This window comes from Chiroxiphia lanceolata, chromosome 4 (genome assembly GCF_009829145.1).
Source record: "Chiroxiphia lanceolata isolate bChiLan1 chromosome 4, bChiLan1.pri, whole genome shotgun sequence".
In the NCBI taxonomy this organism is placed as follows: Eukaryota; Metazoa; Chordata; class Aves; order Passeriformes; family Pipridae; genus Chiroxiphia; species Chiroxiphia lanceolata.
The window spans coordinates 51,188,849-51,211,075 of NC_045640.1; the positions used below are offsets into that span (position 1 = coordinate 51,188,849).

At 38.5% G+C, this 22,227-nt stretch overlaps 1 protein-coding gene across 1 annotated transcript in view; it reads right to left on the reverse strand.

Moving 5' to 3' along the window:
• NFKB1 (nuclear factor kappa B subunit 1) overlaps window positions 1-22,227 on the reverse strand; it is a 54,697-nt gene that overhangs the window by 12,763 nt on the left and 19,707 nt on the right. The window contains 14 exon segments of the mRNA XM_032684882.1: window positions 1,279-1,476; window positions 2,307-2,396; window positions 3,343-3,465; window positions 5,830-5,968; window positions 6,538-6,605; window positions 6,608-6,628; window position 8,507; window positions 8,540-8,622; window positions 8,625-8,642; window positions 10,264-10,422; window positions 11,179-11,342; window positions 12,870-13,018; window positions 19,130-19,228; window positions 21,738-21,778. Of these exon segments, the coding sequence (XP_032540773.1) occupies window positions 1,279-1,476; window positions 2,307-2,396; window positions 3,343-3,465; window positions 5,830-5,968; window positions 6,538-6,605; window positions 6,608-6,628; window position 8,507; window positions 8,540-8,622; window positions 8,625-8,642; window positions 10,264-10,422; window positions 11,179-11,342; window positions 12,870-13,018; window positions 19,130-19,228; window positions 21,738-21,778 (1,353 nt within the window).

Below are 22,227 nucleotides of genomic sequence, written 5' to 3' on the forward strand. Positions count from 1 at the left end.
GTTCTTCTGCACCCATTCTTCATATAACCTGGAGCTAGAAGTTGCCTCCTTTCATGCCATTACAGTAGATACAGAAAGAAATGGTCAAGGTCAACTTCTTGCCTACAACATTCATTACTCAGAAGACAGTTAACAGTTCAGGCCCCTCTCCTTCATGACTGCTAAACAGACATTATCAGTTCTTCGTATCAGCAAAAGATTTTGCTCTCTGAACCAGCCACGTGATTTATCACAACCAGAACTGCAAACAGCAAGTTCCTTCAGCTTTTTCAAGAGCACCATCTGTTCTCAGACCACAAGAAGCTTTACAACTAAAACCCAGCTATTATGCCACTTGGGTTTCCCAAGCCATGGTTTCTAGTGTTGTTAATAGCAAGTGCCTTACATGGCTGATACACACAAGATAACGTGCCCTCTCCCTGATCCAAGGAACAACTAAAGTGGTCTAGATCATGTTGCACTTGGTAAGAGCCAAGAACAAAACATTCCTTCCTGCTCAATTCCTACTGCTAGCATGTCTCTGTAATCCAACTGTTGGTTTTTTGATTTTATGATAAGCACAATTACTCAATTCCTTTAAAAAAGTGTCCATCAATTATTTTAAAAAACAATCCAGGAAAAGAATGTCTTCCTCTGGGAGAGGGTGATTTGTAGTCTTTGTATATTTTACAACTCTGCTGCTAAATCATTTCTATTGACTACTCTTGCCTTCCTCCCGTTTTGTTTGATACATAACACTTTGCTACCCAACAGTTATTTTACTGGGTATTTGCCATATGGGAAAAGATACCTTTTCATTTTAAATTCAAACCTGTAACACTACTTTGCATGCAATTTAACAGTGTTGTTGCAGTAGTTCTTTTCTGCAATCACTGCCAACATCCATTACACATCCATTACAGTCTATCAAATATCAAAAGCCAAGTCAACTGCTGAATTGTATCCCTTGTGCCTTCACTGCTTGCGGCTGTTCCTTATACAGGTTTATTAAAAAGGCAGTGTTAAACATGCCCAGCAGGATAAGCTGTCTCATCTCCTTTGCATGACAAGCAGAAGCTCAAGTGCCCAGTGGCAGTACAACAGTTTACCTACAGAACTGTGTATGGGGAGGGACCTTAGATTTAGCGGAAGGGAATCCCTCCTGTTTCCTCCAGGAGGCATTATCATGTTCTGAAAACAGCAAGCAGACATTTATGGAGTTTCCAGGCCTTTTACACTAGCTTTACCCTTACAGCAGTTTGATCTACCCTAAATAAATACATTTACTTGTTCACTTACCCTGCCACCTGAAATCTGCTTCGGTTACTTCAGTTTTACAGGAAGAAGCAGCATCCTCCTTCTCCTCATTATCAGCAGACATTCTGCACACAGTCCTCTCCACAGTTTCCACCTTCACATCATGTTTTGTGTCCCATTTGTCACTTTGTTTATCAGAGCTCTTCCTGGTTTGTTCAGCTGTGCTATTTGATAGTCCTTCTAACAAAAATTAGAATTGTTAGTGTCCAATACTGTTGCTTTTTTAATGCAAGTGCTAAAGCTCAACTAGACAAAACCAAACCCTGAAGAATCAATATAAAAATTTACTTTAACATAGGTGTTATCATTAAACTCATGAATCATACAATTTCAGATGCCAATGCACACGGACAGACATAGTGATGTAACTTGCTCTGAAGTTATGTTTTTGACAGCCTCTGCTTTAAAAATAAACTTTCATATATTACAACAGATGTACCTCTCTTTTTATGGTACAAGAATGTAAGTCTGAAGTAATCTCAGGAAATCTAGCAGAATTATTCATATTCATTTTTGTTTTCCTAACGGAAAATCCATCCCTGAGATTGTGGAAATAAGTACAGAGTATTCAACGTGTAGATCTGAAATTACCTTCCTATTATAGGAAGCCAATAGTGTCCTTATTAACAATTTAATCTTTTCCACTGATTTCTCTGGGCTACTGTGTAGTACCAGACTGTGGCAACAAAGGAAGATACATTTTCTCTGGTCTAGTCCTTGGGTCACCTGTAATCAGCACATTCAAGCAAGTAAAAGGGCTGTTGCTTGAAACATACGCTGAATACAGAAGCACATGGAGGAGTTTTGGCGACTGCTTCTCAGGAGTCAGAAGTAAAAAGGAACATGCACACAGCTGTTAAGGCAGATTAGGAGAGGAAAAAAGAGAAGCAGGGCAGTATAATTATAATCGCTTAGCTAGACCTGCATGACACTTGGGCTCATACTGCAGAAGAAAATACAGAAGGTCAAACTCAATTCAACTCTTGGAAGAATGACATTTTTACTGTTACCATGTTTCATTCCAGCATTGGACTTTGTTGTGCCAGGGTGGAAGTGCATCCCTCCAAAAGCAGAGTATCCATATGAAGGATAACTGAACCCTAAAGAAAGGAAGAAGATTAAGAATTAACAGAATTGCATCCTAAAGCAATGAAAACACCACCTAGGAGAACGTGAAGCTAAAGAAGTGGATTTTGTTTTCTGCACACCTTCTGCTCTATTCCATCCAATTATAATAAATTTCCATGCTAAAGGTGAGCTTTCCCCCACCTCTCCAAAAATCCAAAGAAATTCTAAGTGATTGGCTAGTGACACTCTCTACCCCGATATTTGTAAGACCACACAAATGTAATATCACTATATGCTTCATCTAAAACTCAGAGACATCACAAGCTGCCTCTATGCTTCTGAATCTTTGTGACCACAACAGATTGTATTCTGGTGTTATGCTATAGATGTGCTGCAGGCAACACATGTTACAGTTTGAAAACTGCTGCTCTGTTCCCTGCTCTAAAAAAAGCGTTGCTGTTCAGATGACATTTGCTGATCTATAGATTTTTAATGCTCTGCTGCAAGAACCAAAGCAATGCTCTTATGATCCTGCGTATCAGATACACTCCAACTTCAACAGATAGAGCACTGTAGAAAATTTACTAAATAGAATCTCCAATTTTTTAATAGTTCTTTGCACTAACAGGGTTAATTTGCCAAATACCACTAGTGGTCCAAGAAATAATTCAGAACCTGTTTAATTTTCAGCATCCAATACAGTACTTAACTGAGCTGTCTCATGAATTTCAGTGCCTTCAAGGCCCCAGGAGGCAACAAAGCTTCCAAAGTAGGAAGGCAAAGGAGATGAGGAAGTGTTTAGAAAACAAGGAGATGCTTGATTCAGTTGAGTGACACTATTATAAAGGCAACGGAGTCAAGTCTTATCTACCTAGGAGGAGACAAAATCCTCACCACATTTTAAAAATCAGAATAAACATCTATCCTGCTCTCAAAGTAGAACCCCCTTTCCCTCTTCACTCAAAACCACTGCCTTACCAGAGCCAGCACCGCCACCTCCCCCTCCATACATGCCACCACCTCCGGTGCCACTGCCTCCACCATAGCCATCAGAGAAGTTAGGCATGAGCTTCTGTCGTTTCCTTTGCACTTCTTCTTTATCTGGGATAGAAGGAACAGACAGGAGAGGGAGTCAGTCCTACTGCTGGCCATGCACAGCACAGACGTGCATACAGAAAGCATTACTACAGTTTACTACTTTAGAAAGGAAAATGCGGAGTGTGGTAAGAAGAGGCAACTTTCTTCAAACTCCAAATAACAGAACCTAACTTCGTACGTACTGGAGCAGTGAGAATTCCTCCAAGAAACAAGCTAGTGCCAAGTCCCCAGTCAGACCAGCAGCATAGCTGGGGCCTGTGTTGTCTCTTCAGTTGTGTCAGTGCCTTGTGCTCAGACTGCAGGGGACACATGCAGAGATGCCTTAGGGGGCTCAGAGATTCCTTCAAAAGTATCTTGTGTACTTAGAGCCCTAGAAATCAGTGGTCCTAAAATGTCTAAGCCAAGTCCTAAATCAGCACAAGTGCCCCAAACCACAAACTTGTTCAAAAACATTTGTCTTTGGGGAATATAAGCACAGGCTCTTCTACTAAGCAAATCTACTTGAGAAATGGACCCTTATCAGAGGTATCTGCAGTGTCCTCTGAACTTTTGTTTAAGGGATGGTACGTGATGGTGAAAACCATGCTTGTTTGAAATTATTTACTTAAAATAGCTTAAAAGCTCCTAGAACAACGACAGCTTATTTTCAACCAGGACATAATACTGCCAAACCATGCTAAGCAGCAGTAGAAAAAAAACCTGAATGTATTTATAGTGTAAGTTCAAAATAAGACTTAACCCCCCTGGAAAGCAAAACACAAAGATTTAAAAGGATTACTGCAGTGACTGGGAAAAGTGAAAAATGTCATTGCAAGAGCTACAAAAATAGGGATACAAACATTATATGGGTTAAAATCCAGTAGAACTGTGAGAAAGAAGAAAATATCATCTGTTTATTAAACCATCTAGTAGTTTTCAATAGCCTATGACAAAAAGAACTTTCGTGCACAGGCACAATGAGACAGCTGAACACATGAAACAGTACACTGAAAAATACACGTGCATTATCTCCAGGCATACATGATCTGTAAGTACATATGCATGCACACATCAGGCATACTCACACTGACGAGGACAGAAAACTCTAGAGAGCAATCTAGTCAGAGAAACAAACAAAAAAAGCCCATACATATGTCTGAGTTTGTGTGAACACTTGTAACAAATGTTCCTAAATGGTAATTTTATGATTAGGTTGTATGATCTGAAAATGCACATCATGTTCAATTAATTTTACTCCATTGAGAGACATATAAAAGCGGTTTGCTTTAAATCTGGCAACTTCGCTCTGCAGTTGTATACCTCACTTCCCATAACGCTTATGCAAGAGGTTCCTGAAATCATCACCAAGAAGAAATCCTCTGGCAACTCTGAAAGCTTTAGTGAATGCATGTTTTCTTCTATTTTATTATAACAGGTGTAAAGTAGACTCACTTGGACATGAACCACCATCTCTCCCTCTCCAGCTATCCTGAGTCCCTTACCACTCATGCTTTCAGACACACACATTTTAGAGATTTTGACAGGGAACTGATTTCAACACAGCTCTAAGTTAGGCACAGAAAACATAGAAAACATTCTAGATTAGAACTTAATAGTGTAACCTGCAGGCAGGTAAACTGTTAAGCAGAAAGATTGTCTTAATACAATAAAACAGCAATTATGACTTGGGCCTCAAGGCATTTCCATATCATTAACACTATTGGTATTTAAAACCATTGCTCCTGCCGTTCATGTCAAACATTTCAAATGCAGACTTCAAAAGGGCACAGATCTGCTAGTTAAACTTCTTTTCGCTAATAATTTAGGGAAGCAGGTCCAATACCAACTATTCTACTCCTGCAAAGTAACTGAAATTTTAAACACAAGAGATTGCAACAGCACTTTCCCTGCTCTCACAAGAATGTCTCGGTCTTGGAAAATTCAAAAAAATCAGTGACTTGGCATGATGGTAAATGTGAGAACTGCAAAATACGTACCTTTTCCACCAGATACCAACCAATCTTTGGTTTAAGGTTTCAGCTGAAATTACTGACAGTAAAAACGCCCTCAGATATTATTTGCAGAAACTCAGAGGAAGAGAGTGCCATCTACCGTAGAGACAGGCATGTGTGCATGAGCGAGCCTCACTCAGAAAATATTCGTCGATTTACTGCCTACCAGTCCAATAAAAACACCTACAAAGCCATTATAAAGCTACCACACTTCATATTGGCTCTGCCCAAAATTAGGAGGCAAATATAATATTTTCTAAAAACAACAACTAAAAAAAAAAAGTCCTTATCCAGCAAGTCTTAACTTATTAAAAGCACTTCTAGGGACCCTACAGTTTCTGTTCCAATATATAAACAGAAAGGTTTAATGAATTACCTTTAATTTCCGGGTAGTAGAGGAAAGGCTTTGGTTCGCTTGTTTCCAGATCCGATTTCCTCCGCAGTTGTACAAACACAGACGCCGGCTTTGTGATATTGACATCGCGATACTTGGGGGTTTTGAACACAATAGCAAACTGTGAAGGAAACAATAGGAAGATAACTATCACGGAGCATGGGTTTTGACAGCTTGTTTTTACGTTTGCACTGTTTTGTAGGAGTTGGTTTACAGCTTGGGAGGCCAAAAAGTTGCAGCAAAGGGCTGTTACAACAATAACTTCCATTGTAGTTTTCAGTTTCACTCCTGAGGTTGAGTCCTAAGGCCTTTAGGGAAAGACAGAACTGTCATGCAAAGTACCACCCATCACATATGTTAGTACTGCACTGTTTGTCCCCCCATCATTTAGCATCTATTCTGTGGCTTTATCACTGTGTTCACAGGAGCTCTCAGAGCTGTTTATATATCGTATCCCAATTTACACTGGTGCATCTCCCAATTTCCTTGCATTGTATTCCCAACCTGCATAGTTACCTAATGTAGGTCTTTAAAGAACTGTTAAGTTTGTATTGTTACTAGGAAGTAACCAGCCAAAGAAGAGGTCAGTACAGGATACAGATGCTTTCACCTCATTTACTAACTATAATATAATCCTAGTTTACAGAGATGAGAAAATCATTAACAAATGACAAATGCTGTGTTACTTACCTGTCTGTGTACATCTGTAGGAGAAAAATCTCCAAAGCCTTCCCACATACCACCATTCTCATCCTCTCATAGAAACGTATTTGAATATCATCTGCAAAGAATGAAAGAAACACACTTGGGATGTTTGGGCATTTGTTTAACCTTGGCTAAGTTTATTTTCAGATAAAAATCAACACATTTACTTTTTGGCTGAATGACAATATTACACAATACATCAATTAGCTTTATCCATTTTATGAAAACATCAGAAATAACCCATTTTTGACACCAATGTTAGGTCAGCCTGATTGTAATGACTTCACTGAAGTTGCTACTTACTGAGCTGTGAAAAGAGAACTAGGTTCACTACCTCTTCCTATTCTAGGGCTATAAAACATTCCAGAGGAGCTTTATTTGAAACCAACATGTAAGGAGGGGAGAACTTGAAGCGTGAAATGTAGAAACCACCCTCTCTCCTCCAACAGTTTCAGTTCAAAAAACTGTAGCAAAACCTGAAGTGCCACAGTTCAAGTTCCGCTTGCTGCTGGCAGAGTGCCACTTTGGAGCTGCAGCCCAGAGAGGCGGGGAGGGTGTGAGTGAGCAGCATGTCAGCAGCGATCCTTCACCCTCCAAACACAGCACAGGCCAGAAACACGTCATTTGGCTTTTGCTCCTCTAAGCGAATCTTCTTTCATTCTCTTTGTATTTATTTATTTATATTTTTTTGAGAAACGTCACACTAGCAAATTCCTTTCCCGGCACTCCTGGCAAGAAAAAAAACCCAGAAAAAGCCCATTCTCTCTTAGGGTGACTGATGCAGGACAGGCTTCTGGAGCAGACAGACTGTTTCCTCTGATCCAACACCTGCTAGACTCAAGACTGTGAACCACCAGTTCCAGTCCTGCTGTCCTGCATGCTCAAGTTCCTTCAGGCATGAGGTTTCTGAAAGCAATGAGGTCAGGGAAACCCCGATCTGGCTGAGGGGAAACCCCACCGCAGGGCTTCCACTGAGTCAGACATTTATTTATTTATTTGTGCACAAGAGTTATGTTTTATCTCAGCCCTGATGGCAAAGGGTAGATACACTACTGAAGGGAAATAGTTTTTTCAAAGTCCCTTCTTTTAAGAAGCCCTCAAAGCTCTATCTCTTTTCTAAGTCCCTGGAAGTCCCCAAAGCCCTCTCTCTTCCCTAATTCATAGAAGGGCATTTGCAAGAAAGAGAGATGGAAAAGGACAGCCTGCCTTAACAGAAAATGTCAGTGTGATTTTAACAACATGTGCAGGAACTGATTCCAAATAGATGAGAACAGGGTACCCACTCTACCACGCAATCTACACCAGAGAGTCTCAAGCACTACCTATACCTGAGAAACGCAAAGGACTTCCCCCATTCCCATGGTTTTTCTTTTTAGTTTAGCCCAAATACAATCAACCATATTAACCATTATCTTCCTATACAAAAAACAAAGCATCCAAATGCACACTGCCAAATTCGATACATTCAAAGCCATGAGCAGAGACTGAAAATGAACCTATGAGAGTATGTTTACATAGAGTAATCTCTACTGTTAGCATATACATAAAAATGAAGTTACTAGCAGTAGAGCTGAACACATTAAGTTCCCATCCATGGTCAACAGAGAATGTTCATACTTACTCCTTATAATCAGGAACTTAATGATAAATCATAAACTTAGAATAATTCAGAGCAGGTGTTAAGTTAATGGAGTCAAATGTCACCCAGGACCCACTACCCACAAAAAAATCCAGAATATGGGTAAGAGTAAACTCTTGAGAAGAACAAAGGTGATCACATGGTCTCCATGGAAGCAACACAAGCTGAATTTGTTTGCAAGAGACTATTTTGATTTATTAATTTTTTGGACTGCTGGCATGACTTCCAGAAAGGCTGTGTGCTTACAAATCCTGCTGCAGTATCAGAGTGGGAGAATACTAAGGCAGCATAGCAGGCTTCACTCCAGATGAACACCCTGGTGCATCTTAAAATACTCAGGACTCTTACTTTCTGAACCTTGTCACAGAGAAGGTAAATCTCTTCCCCTCCTGTCACACACCCTGCTGTTCTGTCCATTCTTACAATTTTAAGTTGGAGGCATTGGGAGCTTCTGTTGAAAGGGAAGGTTAAAAAAATGCTTAACTTCATACAGTTAAAGATTTAAAAAAAACCAACCAAGCAAAACACACCGAAATGCAATAGAAAGACAAGCCTCCAACACAACCTACTTAAATTTGTCTGTTTTTTTAAACATGAATAATGAACAGCTTTTCATATGAAAGGCATAACCTGTATCCTCTAAGCTTTGACTGAACTATGAACTATAAGATAAGGTCCATAATTACTCCACTAGCAAAGTAGCCCAGCAGTGAACTGCATCCAGCACCCTGCACTAGTACTAATTTATGACAAAAGGGCAGTACAAGAGAACATAGCTTTTTTTTTCCCCTGCTTTCTGACAGCCTGACACTCTTGAGAGCTGTTTTCGATATCTCACTATATACAATGCTTTGCTTATACTCTGGTTTACTTGAAAGCATGTCAGTTTTTGGCCAGTTTACTGGACTGTGATAAAAAAGCCCACCTCCGTGGATCCTAGCAGAGGCATCGATAAACAGCTATTGGTCCTCCAGATAGAACTATCATCTGATAAGTAAAAGCAGCTGTGACAGGCAGTTATGCTACCACAAGCTATGTCTGTTGTGTGAAAGAGGCTTGAATGGTACCAGAGAAGAGTATTAGAAAAAACATATACAACAAACAAACCAAGAAAACTCTTCTGAAATTAACACTCAAGAATTCCCCTGGGAGATCAGAAACTAGTAACTGACATCTGTGTAGCAACTTACAACAGCAGAAACACGCTTACAAATTGCCCCTTTATTTTTCTCCTTAGTTAAAGTTAAAATTTTTGACATCACTACATTTCCCAATTAATAGCAAGGAACAGGACATAGTAGAATAGTTGCATTTAATACCTTTTCATCTAGACTTTGCCCTTAAAAAGCAATGATATAGACATGACTGTTGCAAAAGAAAAAAAATGGTACTTTTTCTGAGTCATTACAGAATGACTATCAGGAACATGGTAATCCACAGCCTCAGGGAGGATAACTCAGGCAGCAGAAAGGATTCAGGTAAAATGAGTCAGTATAATCAAAAGCACAAGGGAAAACATGAAGTGAAAAGATTCACTTAGAAAAAAACCAGAGGGATGTAACAGAAGTACAAAAAACACTGACAGATCTAAAGGAAATGAATTGAGAACTCTGGTTATGTTAGTCTCTCAAAACAAGGACAAGCAGATGGTCAGCAAAACTGAAAGGTGTCAAATTCTCAACAAAGATTGAAGTAATTTTTTCCTCACATCCTGCGTGACAAGACTTTGTCACAAAAAGCAACCGAAAACCGCAAAATTCAAGCCCTTCTTACGAATGTAACAAGAATTTACAAAATCCTCATAATAAAAGCGGCAGGATTAAACACGCTAACGGCAAAATAACATCTTGCTCGGTGGCTTACATCACCATCCATTAAAAACCAGAACGATACTATATGTACTTGGACAGACATGGGGCTAATTATCCATGGGCTACTTACCTGTTATTCATCAAATAACAGGCAAGCAGCGGGGCTAGATGAGTCTATGTATAGCAATATCTACCCATCATTTTTGTACGGACAAAAGCTTGCCCCTTATTTAAAAAGTAACTAAAGCCAAACATACTTACTGCTGTCATATATTGCATCTGATATAACGGGATCGAGTTTCCGTGTGAAACTGCCATTACTGTCGGGAAGAAAGGCTGTAAACATGAGACGCACGACGCTGAGATCCATTTCTTTCGTCTGCTGTATCGCTGCCTGGCGGATAATTTCTCTCTCTCGTTCTGGAACCGACAAGGAGACAGATGAAGTAACACAAGGGGGGTAGGGGACCCACAACAAAACAGATGGAACAAACATTACTATCAAAAGGCACCAAAAGCGAGGAAATGTGTTCTTTCACACAGTATCCATCGGGTTCTCTGTTTTTAAGCAGAGAGGAGCAGCTATTCAAATTATACTGCACTCATAATGCAGTTTGTGCATCAGATCTTACTTAAGGCATATAATTAAAAGACAGAAAATTACTATCTGCTGCTCTCAATTTATAATGGTTGCAAAAAAGGACAAGGGCCACCACTAAGGACACTGGAATTCCTGGTGTTAAGAGTGATAAAAAGAAGGATGGCTCCTTTACACAGTACCTGAAAGCAACACAGACCACAGGTTTTACAAGGACACGGGTGAAACACAGCTGAAGGAAAGAGTGTTCTTGAAAGGAGGTCCCTAAGTTAATTAAGGATATCATGTCTTGCTGCAATAATGCAAAATTACTCTATGGTTTATTAAACAGCTTAAGAGCAATGGAATATAGGTGCAGAGGTGGGTACAAGCAGCTATGGAAGGAAGTTGCTTCCTTCTCATGTGTCTGTTGACAGCAAAGACTCTTTGTTTCAGACTCCCTAAAACACATCAACAGCACAACAGATCTTAATGCACATAGCCACAGGCTGTTTTCCTACCCAAGAACCTGTGTTTTTAGAAGCTCAATCTGTTTTTAGTAAAAGATCAATTAAAACCAGGCCATCATTTCTACATACCAGTTAGCTGTCTGTCTCCACATCCTTCTGCCTGCAGATAGCCAAGTTCAGGATGCACCAGGAGTCCCGGGTTGTATCCCTTCTTGCAAGCATCTATCATGCGTGTTTCCAGAGTTTCAAACACTTTCTTCTTTGTGACATGAAGTATTCCAAGATTTGCAAACCTGCCAAATTTTGGTTGAGGAAGGTATTTTCTTAATACTTTATGCCAAACCTGCAGCAGGCAGTCTTTCTGTTACCAGAGACGGTTACACAACTGAAGTCAAAAGGAGGACTCTACAGGCTTAATTAGGCACTATTAGTTCTTGAGGGTAAATTGTCCACCAAGCAAAACTGAGTCAAACTTATAACACATGTAAAATGAGCACCATCATATGGCAGTGATGTTATGGGTGCACAGGATTTTTCTATGGCATAAGTAGTAATTTGTCAGGTTTCAGACTTACACTGTGAAGGCAACTTACAAAACATTGGAAAATCTGGTTGTTACACTTTGTTTGCTCTGTCTTGGCAATGACATTAATATGTCATTCTGTACGTCTGTTAAGCAGAGAAACTGCTCAGAATAAGCTCCATCTGTTTAAAATGGTTTGGAGAGCAAGCTAAGAAGCTTACAACAGTGCAATATTTTCCAAAGAAAATATTTTAAACAAGGCTCTGGTCATTCATCTAGACACTTCAGGTATCTCTTTGAATGAAAACTTCCATAATGCAAGATCTGCTTTTGTAAAAATCTCTTGGCACATTTAAAAATCAATTAGATCTGGAAGTATGAAAACAAGACAATAACTCAATTTTCATGAAGGTCAAGTGAGGACAGGAAAGCTGTTTCTAAACATCTGACATCTGATGAAAAACAAGACAGGTTAGTAAATGAGCCAAACTTTTCAAGATGAAAAGGAGCATTTAAAATAAAGCTATTTAAATTGTTGTTCTCGGTAAAGTCAGTGCACTGGGCTTGGACATCAAAAGTTACAGTTTAAAAGAATATCTCTCTCCCAACCTTCTCAGCTTTTTAAACTTCATCTTCTTCACCAACAAAGACATTCTTGAGATCACAGAACTAAAACTCACAGCCAGCATGAAACCTGATCTAAGCCTGAAAACATAGTTGGGAGCCTCAGCTTCATTTACCGATATAAACAATTATTCTTTTAAATTAAACAAGAACAGACCAACTACAATTTCACAACAATCTTACTGCTTTAAACTTTGAAAGTTTGACTCATTTAGTATTTTCATGTTTATACATGTCTTGCATTAATTTCAAATTTAGTAATCCTATTTTCTAATGATTTTGCCTTAATTATATTCCTAGTGGCAAATTTCAACAAAAATAAATATTGATCAAAGCAGTAATAAAAGCTTTTCTTCAGTAACTTTAGTCCCTTCTCTGATCAAATCTACTTACATTTTAAAGAATGGACTTACAATACAAATTTGGACTGGACACCAAGAGATTAAAATTCTACAAATTCTAAGTGAATATTATTTACTAAAACCTATTTAGCTTGCTTAGGACAAATTCTACAAAGGTAAACAGCAACATCACTGATTTTTCTGTTTAAGATACAAACGAAACACAGATCAGAGCATGAAGACTAGTGTTCCATGTAGCTGCCTTAGCAGTATTTCTGCATTGCTTCTTACAGTGTTGGTGCTCGGGTTTACAAAGGAGTTGACAGACTTACCCTACAACCATATCTTTAGGTCCTGCATTAACTGTGCACACTCCATCTTCACAAAATTTACCCACCAAGCTGTGAGCATGTAAGTGGACGTATTTCCCATTAGTTACTAACTGGACAATTACTTTTGCAGGTCCAACATAATTGCAGATCTGTAAAGAAATAAAAAAAAGTGGGATAGTTTCCTTACTTTTTTTTCTTAAATGGAACAAGTAATTCCAGTTGAGTATTTTCTGTCAGCTAAGTACAATCAAACTTATATAGGAGAAATGTGATGCAGTTCCTCATGAAATACAAACGGCAGACTAACTGTACCAGATCATCACAAAGAAGAGCCAACACATTTTTTTTGCAATTAAACTTGATATACAAATGGCAGAAGTAGTGACCAAAAAAGCTAAAGGAAAACATCTTTTGTTTCCTAAATCATGAATCTCAGTTTTACATTCTGACCATTTACTCCACATTGCTCTCCTTAAATTTCAATCAGAACATCGAATTCACAGTAAACACTGCCACCTGTTAAAAAGCATACATAAAATGTATGTATTTAACTAAAAACCCTGCATTGTTTTGCCCAATTTGAAAATACTTTAAAAATTTATTTTTAAACATTATGATTGGTTTAAAACATTTTGGTCTTGTTACAATGACCCTTCAGGTAGAGATTTTAAAGTGAACGAATTCTACATTAATAGGTGTTTTGTCAGTTCAGTATGCTACATCAACACATACTACCCAGTCCAGTAAATATCTCCCTTAAATGTACATGAGGATATATGCTAAATTCCCATCTAGAATTTCGCTGGACTAAGGCTATGACAAACTGTGTGCTTTCATAGAGCCAACTCTAGAAGATCACAAAATTTTTCTTCCCCTCTGCCATAATTTCTAATCACCACACATTTTTTAATAGCTTTTGAAACTGCGATGCCAAACAATGCCTCAAAAACACCTAAAGTTACTAATAACATACCATATTGGTAAGTTATTTGCTTTACATATATTATTTAGAACTTTATTTTCTTTCCTCACAAGTAATACTCCAAGTCGGTTATGGGTTATGCACCACTTTCAAATTATGCTGAACACAAAATTACCCCACTTTTTAAAAAGCAAACATTACCTTCCCTTCTAATTCACTTAATTAACTCTTTTATCAATGTTGAGCTTTTTCCCCTCCTTCTCTGATTTTTCTTCTAATTTGCCTTGGGCAAAGTTCTTTGTATTACAGCGGCTTATAGATCTAATCAACCAAGGTATTAAAGGATCACGATAAACATTAAAGTGATGAATCAGTGATGAACTGAATATTTAAGGTTATATTGTTGATAAAATGCTGATAAGGAGGGATTGCCTCGATTTCACCACATTACTGAGTCCTGCTAGCTTCCTTCACTCCAGTTAACCCCACTCTTGAACCCATTCCATCACAGCTGAAACACTTTGCATATGCACAATGCATGCCCTCCCTGCCTTTCTATTCACTGCTGAGAGCAAAAAAAATCCCAACCATGAAAAAGTTGTTCCAGGAGGAGCAGGTGTGCAAAAGCTCTCTCATTACTCACTGCCTGCTAGTTAACTGTATAATACTGTACTAATGTGCATTTTACAAGTGTTAGTTTATAAAACACAAGACCTGGGGTACTCATGCTTCCCTCCTGTTTCCAAACTGTAATCTCTGTTGGACTGAAACAATACAGAGATGCAGAATAGTCACCATTACACTATTTCTGTAATTCTAGGAGTGAGAAAATTCCTACGTGCCATTCACAAAGTCATTTGAAAATAAAAAGGATTACATTTGGTGATAAATGTCACCAACACTACTACAATTAACTTTTCAAAAAGGTGGCTTTAAAAAAAATATTTTTGTTTTATCCCTCGCTATAAACAAGCCTTTCCCTGCTATAAAGCTCCTTTATAAAGCACATCTTCAGCACTACATTCATTATGAGTAACACGGATGATCTAGAATCACATCAGAAAAGTTCAAGACAATCCTTCATCAGCTGTAGAAACCACAGTGAAACCGGAGGTAGGACTGCTGCACGTCAAGGACTTTCCAGCCTCTGAAAGCATAACACAGAACTGCAGTGGTAACCAGATTGCAATCTCCCCCCTTGCCCCCCCCCCCCCCCCCCGTTACTCAGCTCAGCATGATCTTTGTAGTCTCTCTCTCAGGGGGAAAACAAAAGGGTTCTTAAAACAAATACCTTATGTAGGTCATTAGGCAAGAAAGGACTATTTTGTCATCCAGTCTGATGTCCTATGTTGCAAAGGCTACAGAATGTCCCTGAACTGTCTCCTGCCTACATTTCTTATAGACAGACTTTTCTACTTGATTTTGAGACATCCAGGGTATCTTGGTGCCCAGTAAAACAGTCTGAGTGGTTAAATATCCTTATGTACCATAAACTAAGTCTGAAATAATTTTCCCATGTCCTTGAATAATGCCACAATTTCAGAACAATTTGAAATTTATTCTGGCATTAAGGTATACAAGTAACTATCACCTTTTATCTACAAACTTAAAAAACACTGTCAAAGGCATTAAAAGGTAGAAGGTATGTTACAATGCTGAATATCTATAGAAACACAGGGATTATGGTGTTGACAAAAAAACATATACTCAGCATGTGAGGGAGATATGGCTCAAAATGAGAGTTGTGATCCAAAAAAAAAATCACCTTCTAATCTTCAAATTAAAGAGGAAGCAAAAAAAGAAAATAAGGACTTCCTGGGAAGAGTATAGCTGTAATATCCTGTACTGAAGCAGCATTCAATTGATCTGATAAAGTTAAAATGCTGCAGGCTCACACTTATCTGCTGATTCTGTGTGAGAGATTTGTCTGAAAGATGAAAAGGACCCTCTGAACTCGAAGTTGAGTCAATTTCAAACCAAGAGTTGAAAGTTTTTTCAGTTATTTCCCATCGTCCTGCAACCCAGACCCCAGCCAATTTTTATAGTTTCTGAAATTTTGCAAAAACTTTATAAGAACGTTTTCCTACTTCAAAGATGTTTCTTCCAGTTACTCTTACAAGCAAGTGAAACCAATCGGTCAACAACAGAAAGCAAATGATGGAAAAGACCATGTGAAACCTACAAAGCCAGCAACTACAAAAACACCTATTTCTCTTTCGAATCACTGTTACAGCAACTCCACTATTTTCAGCCCACTTTCACACCTAAAACTGGATCAAGCACTCCAGTGTAAACCATGAGTATGTCCACACTAAGAACAGTATGCAAGATCAAAACACACATGGTAAACATGTGAGGTCACTGGAAATCTTCTGTACAAGTTTTCTCACGTTTTTTTCAAGTACATAAACCCCAAGCAAATTATAAATAAAAAATGTAGTTAGTTAAGTAAGCTAGTGATAATATTTGACTTTCCAGTTTTATTCTGTCTTATACTACTGATTGTTTTTTCCCCTGGACAAAAAGCTAATGACAAACAAGCAATTCAGAAGCTTTGATTTCAACTGTTCTAGACAGTAAAATTTTCCAGCATTGTGTTACTTGCCCTAAGTGAAAACTGAATTTAAATGAAACATTTTAGGTAGCCTTCCACTGCGATCATGAAATGTAACTTCATTATAACACATTAATTATCTACAACTTCTCTGCTCTCTATAATAACATCCATAGTTGTATAGAATCCTCTGAATACGCAAGATGTTTTCTACATATTAGGATTACTAGCAAAGAAAGGGGTAAACAAAGGAATATAATTCCATAAACCATAAATGAATCCCCTTTTTAATTATAGAAAAATATTGCTGTTATCTAGACTCCATTTGTCAGGACTGATCCATTAAAACAAGAGATTTTACATCAATTCCACCTTGCTGTCCAGTGTGTACATTTGATTTAAGTGTAAAGACTGGCATTGCAGAACTGCTACACTAACTCCTGACCTACACCATTTATGAATATACTATACAGGAAGTGGTAACATACATAATTAACTACCAAAACATCTTGCACAGAGACATAGCAAAGTCTTCAAAACTCTAGTCTTTATATGGAAGATGCATCTTGATGTGTTCCAGCTTAACTACAAGTTAGTGATGGTGCAGGGAGAAAAAACAACGGTGAAGTTGGACAGCCCACATTATGCAAGAGGTCATATGACATAAATGTATTTTCTTTCAGCCTTCAATCCATAATCCTACGAAAACAGAGCAGGGAGGCTGCAGTGCTTCTTAGTGCAATGAAGATGTCTATTTTCAGGACATTCTATGGTAGCTACTGGTAAATTATATCAGTTTTCTGTGCAGAGTTGGCCAAACAGAAAGCAGATCCGAATGTGAGTTGCACTGACCACATCATGGCCAAGGTTTAAAGATCTTTCACAAAGCCTCATTTTTTACAGCACAGCCAAAGCTCATGCTACTGTCCTTTCACTGCACCGTGATCAACTAATAATGGAGGTTTTATTGTGAAAACATTGGCATAGGAGTAAAAAAACCAACCAAAACCATCAAAAATCAAATCAAAACAAAAAAAAACCCCAACACAACAAAAAATAGCAATCTTCAGCTGTGCTCCCCTCAGTTATGACAAGGTGAGCACACTGACAAAACACAGAAGAGACTTACAGGAAAAGGTGTGAAACACTTCTGTCTTTACTGGCACCACTTGAATCAAGAACAGGCACTAACAAGCAATGGCCTTGAGGAATTTACTTGTTGTGTTCCCTTGCCAGCCTCTCCCAGCAGGTGTTGCCATGTGGGGATTTGTACTAGCAAAAAACCCAGATGCACACAGTAGGACGGGAGGGAGGGGAAGGGACATGTGTGTGTGGGGGAAGCTTTAGATGAAATTAAAATCTGATGATCAATGAAATTAGAAGGTTGATGGAAAGCCAAAGAACATTGTGCTTTCTAGTTTCCTGTATAACTCCTATTGCATATCTCCTTGTCATGCTATTGTGTGACTTATCACATCTTTATAAAGTATCCCTTGCATTATCAATATACAATTAGATTGGAATCCAAGGATTGGGCTCAATTGAAGTAAATTATTTTATATCTGAACATACCAGTGAAATTTCATTCATTGGTTCATCATTACTGTCAAAATAGGAAAGAGAAAAGCAAGCAGATCATTTGCCTGGGCTAGTAATTTTTCATAGGAGTTTTGCAAGGCTATATGAAATCAGCTTTCCCACCTTCTCAATTTGCAAGACTAACTACCTAGGCTACCTCAGCCAATGCTGATTATTTTCCATTGAGTCATGCTTATACTGATTCTTATGGAGATGCAACTGTTCCAAACTCCAGCCTTTCCCAAGACCTGCAAATGAACTACACACATACTGAGGAGAGGCACGCACCAAGGCAGAGGTTGACTGTGTGCCACAATTCTCTCCTCTTCTTTCCCCACAAAGGAGTAAGAGAGAACACCAGAATTAAAATACATTAAGAAGTAACACCAGAATTAGAATACATTAACTGTGCGCCTCATGAGATAATCTGTAGTACAACAGTTCAAAGACATAAGGTAATAAGACAAAGACTTCCATTTAAGTTAAAAAATACTGAAAGATGCAGTGTACATTTTCCCAACTTCCACAGAAAAGGAACTTGCTGCAAGAACCATAGGCAAAGACAGTTGTCCAATCCCAGAATGACTAATCACTAATATTCATATTATGCCTCCACAGAACATTCCTTTGATTAACATATTTGAATTTTTTCCAGGGGGAAAAAAAAAATCCACCAAAAGAGTTCAGCCAACACCTGAACATAACATTGTAACTATTAAAATGAGAAGTTTTAAGTTGACTGTAAAGGAATTAAGTTCTTAAGAACAGAGTATTCTAGATGTATTGAATAAGCAGTAACATAAACAGAAAAAATAGGAAAACTTAGTAAATAGCATCCCAGAGTGAAGTGGAATAACTAAGCAGTCTCGTGCTTTGCAATAGAAGTGGAGCAACTGAACAGCTCAGGCCTTGCTTGATGCTAAAACTGCACCGTAGGGAAGAGCTCCACCAGTCCACATGAGGGCAGCGAGGTGGTTGGTGCAGGAAAGCTTACTGCCCAACTGCTGGCAGATAAAAATGGTGCCAAAATAACCCCACAAATCTGAAGAAATCTTTATTTTCAAAATTAATCACATTTTGAAAGTTAGGACTGAAACGTACTCACTCTTGAGTAATTTCATACAAATTTATGTTGCTATGCAGTAACTCTACGCATACATATGACACTTGTATTCAGTTCAGAAAATTAATGATTTATGTACTTACTTTGACCTGAGGGTAAGATTTTTTGTTCTTTTCACTAGAAGCACCAGGAAGTCCACCATGTGAAGGTCCTTCACACACATATCGAAAACGAAACCCCCTCTGAGGAAAGAAAGGAAAAGAAACTTGAAAGGCGTTCTGAAACAAAACCAAAAGAAAACCAGCACATGCACACATACAAACAAGACTTGCCCAAATGGAAAAGTTACAACTGTTCATCCCTGAAATGCTGAGTGATGTTTTAAAAAGCACAACTGAACTGTAGCTCTGAAGAAACTGTTCTATTCTCACTCTTACACAGCAGCAACCTGAATTTTTTTCCTTTCAGTTAAGATATTTTAAAGCAGAGATCTATTAATACTGTCAAAACAGGATAAAAACTAACATGCACAGAATGCAAGAGCAGATACTCTCTCCCATGATTGCTGCTAGGCAGACGAAATTGAAGCCAATAATAATGAAGTCCAAAGCATCATAAAGGAAAGAATAGGAATAAAACAGAAGAAATGCTTCTTCCTTCTGGGAAAAGTGTATGAAAGCTGTTATCTACCAGTGAAGTCCAGAAAGAGAACAAAAGCTTCAGTGGACTTTGGCTGGGTTTTCATCTCAGTTACATAAATAGACATCTGAATATACTTTAGAGAACTGTAGGATGTTGGCAACCAGTCCAGAGCACAGCTCTCCGCTGATTCTGGTTTTATTTATAGCAAATAACATCCCCTTTACTAACACAGTAATCTATAAAGCACAAGAGATGTAAATCTTAAGCAAGTGTATTTGGTAACTCTAACTCAACCATATATTTCATGTGGTCCCCAATTTTCCATTCAGATCTACTCTTCAGTCTTGCAATTTCTGGCAAAATTCCCATCATCCCCAGATCCCAGTGTCTGTTCAAGTAGCACCAGTTAGTGTAGTACCCTTTGTCAAGAGTCATTCAGCTTCTCTCTAATAGAAGACAACTCTGAACTTGAAGTCTATATTAGCTGAAAGCAAACACACGATTTAAAACTACTCTGTAAAGATTAGCTTCCAATACCTATCTTGCTAAAGTCTTTTCAGGTTAAGAACTTGTTTCCCAGGCAAATCTAAAGATCTGACTTTTTTTCAGATATTGCCTTCCCAAGGTGAACTGAGTGACCAAGAGTATGCAAGTGAAGTGCCCAGCTATGATGAGCTTAAGCTCAAGTTGTCCAAAAGGCAAAGCATCCTCTGCAGTCAGGACACAGGAGATGACCCAGTCTCTCTTCACCTTGAGCCTTCAAACCAGCAGACCCAGTCACCTGTGTGGCTTTCCTCAGTCTATTTTCTTTGCTATCCTAGCTATGTTTTCACACACACAGTCTTAGTCCCCTCATCTGTCTGTTCCAACAGTGATTGTAATCTCATCACTCTGCTGATGAATCACCCCATCACTCTGCTGATGAATCACCCTCATCACCATGTTAAAAACCATTGCCCAGCTTGCCACATGGGTATTCCACAAGAGGAGCCAGTTGCTGAGAAGTCACACATGGAAACAATGGTTTCTCCTTACCTACTGTATCCTGTCAGGCCCACTATACAAAGACATGGCCTGATTTGGAATGAACTAAAACAACAAGGAAGAGGCAGCATATTCCAAGAGTTCACAGTACACTGCTGTTTCACTGACTATGATGAAGAGTTCCTAACTCTGGATGTGTGCTCAAGCACAAAAATGTCTTTGCTGTGTGATTGAAACCATATTCGCCACTGCATCCTGCCAGGAACACTGGATTGTGCTATGCTTCTGTAGAAGACCAAGAGGAGAGTGGGACAGCTTTTAGCCACCTTCTTCTCCTGTCTACTGAACAGCTCTGTAAGATACGGTTTTCTGTAACTCATTGGGGCAGACAGGAAAGGCGCCTCCATACTGTAACAGCTTCAGGAAGAATCCTTGTAATTGCCAGTGCCACCAGCTAAAGGGGAACAATACCGAGGCAATACTTCAGGGCAATCTTTACCAAGCAATCATTCTGTACATCACCTGCACCAAAACTAACCAGTGAATTGGAATAACTTTTCTGCTGTCAGAGGAACATAAGTCAGTGTTTGCTACACAGTCAGACAAAAAGTTACATTCAAGCACTTATCTTCATTTTTCTTGGATTATTCAAAACAGACAACCACAACAAAAGGAATCTCAAAGAACTGAATTTCTTTAACATGACAAAGCATAAGTCAAGAGTTCCTGTAATTTGGGAACAGAGTGAAGTGTTTTTGGTTTTTCCTTCTTGTGTTTCAAGAAACATGAAACAAATCCTAAAAATTTTCTGTCTTTGGTCTGCTAGTTTATATTTCCAAATACTGGGGTCCTGCAAGAGTCACTTCTAAGATGAAAAGTCTATACTTAGCAAGACACAGTTTTAAAATCCTCAGGGTTTTTTGTATTACGACACTTCCACAGAGACACAAAGATGAAAACAAAACAAAACAGGCAATGATTTAACTACAAGAGTTAAAAATGCTCATGTTCAAGTGTCACATTTGTTCTGAGAGTTCAGCCTTTTCTGTACTCTTTCTTTCTAGTCTTAAATTTATTCAAAGCTGAATGTAGTAATTCGTTTTCAAAATGTAGTCTTGTTCTTACCTGTTTTGGCTGTTCTATGATTTGAAGATATGGTCCATCTGCTAACATAAAAGAAAGAAAAGTATTAATAGAAATTATATTTTTATTACTATGACATATAAGTTGCAGGGGTACAATTATGTCCTTGAATGTCTTGAGATAAAATTTTTGAAAGCACCTAAGTCTCCTCAGAACTTAAATTTCAATAAATAATTTAATCACTTGGCCGTCTGTCATTTGCAGCGTTCCTAGAGACCAGTGGAGTAAGAAGAGAGGGATTAATTTTAGCTCAGAGGGTCTAAATGGGCAACTGATCACTCAGTTAAAATTTGCAAGGGTGAATAAGAACAGGATCCTCCCCTCGTCACTGACAAGCAGCCTGGCCTTCTTGAGTTAAGGTTAACTTTTGTATTTAAACCCCTTGGGCTCTAAAGACTATACTCACAAGCTTTTGGCCTTAGGGCTTCCTACTGAATAGGTGCTTTCGAAAGTCTGGAGACAGCCAATGGGA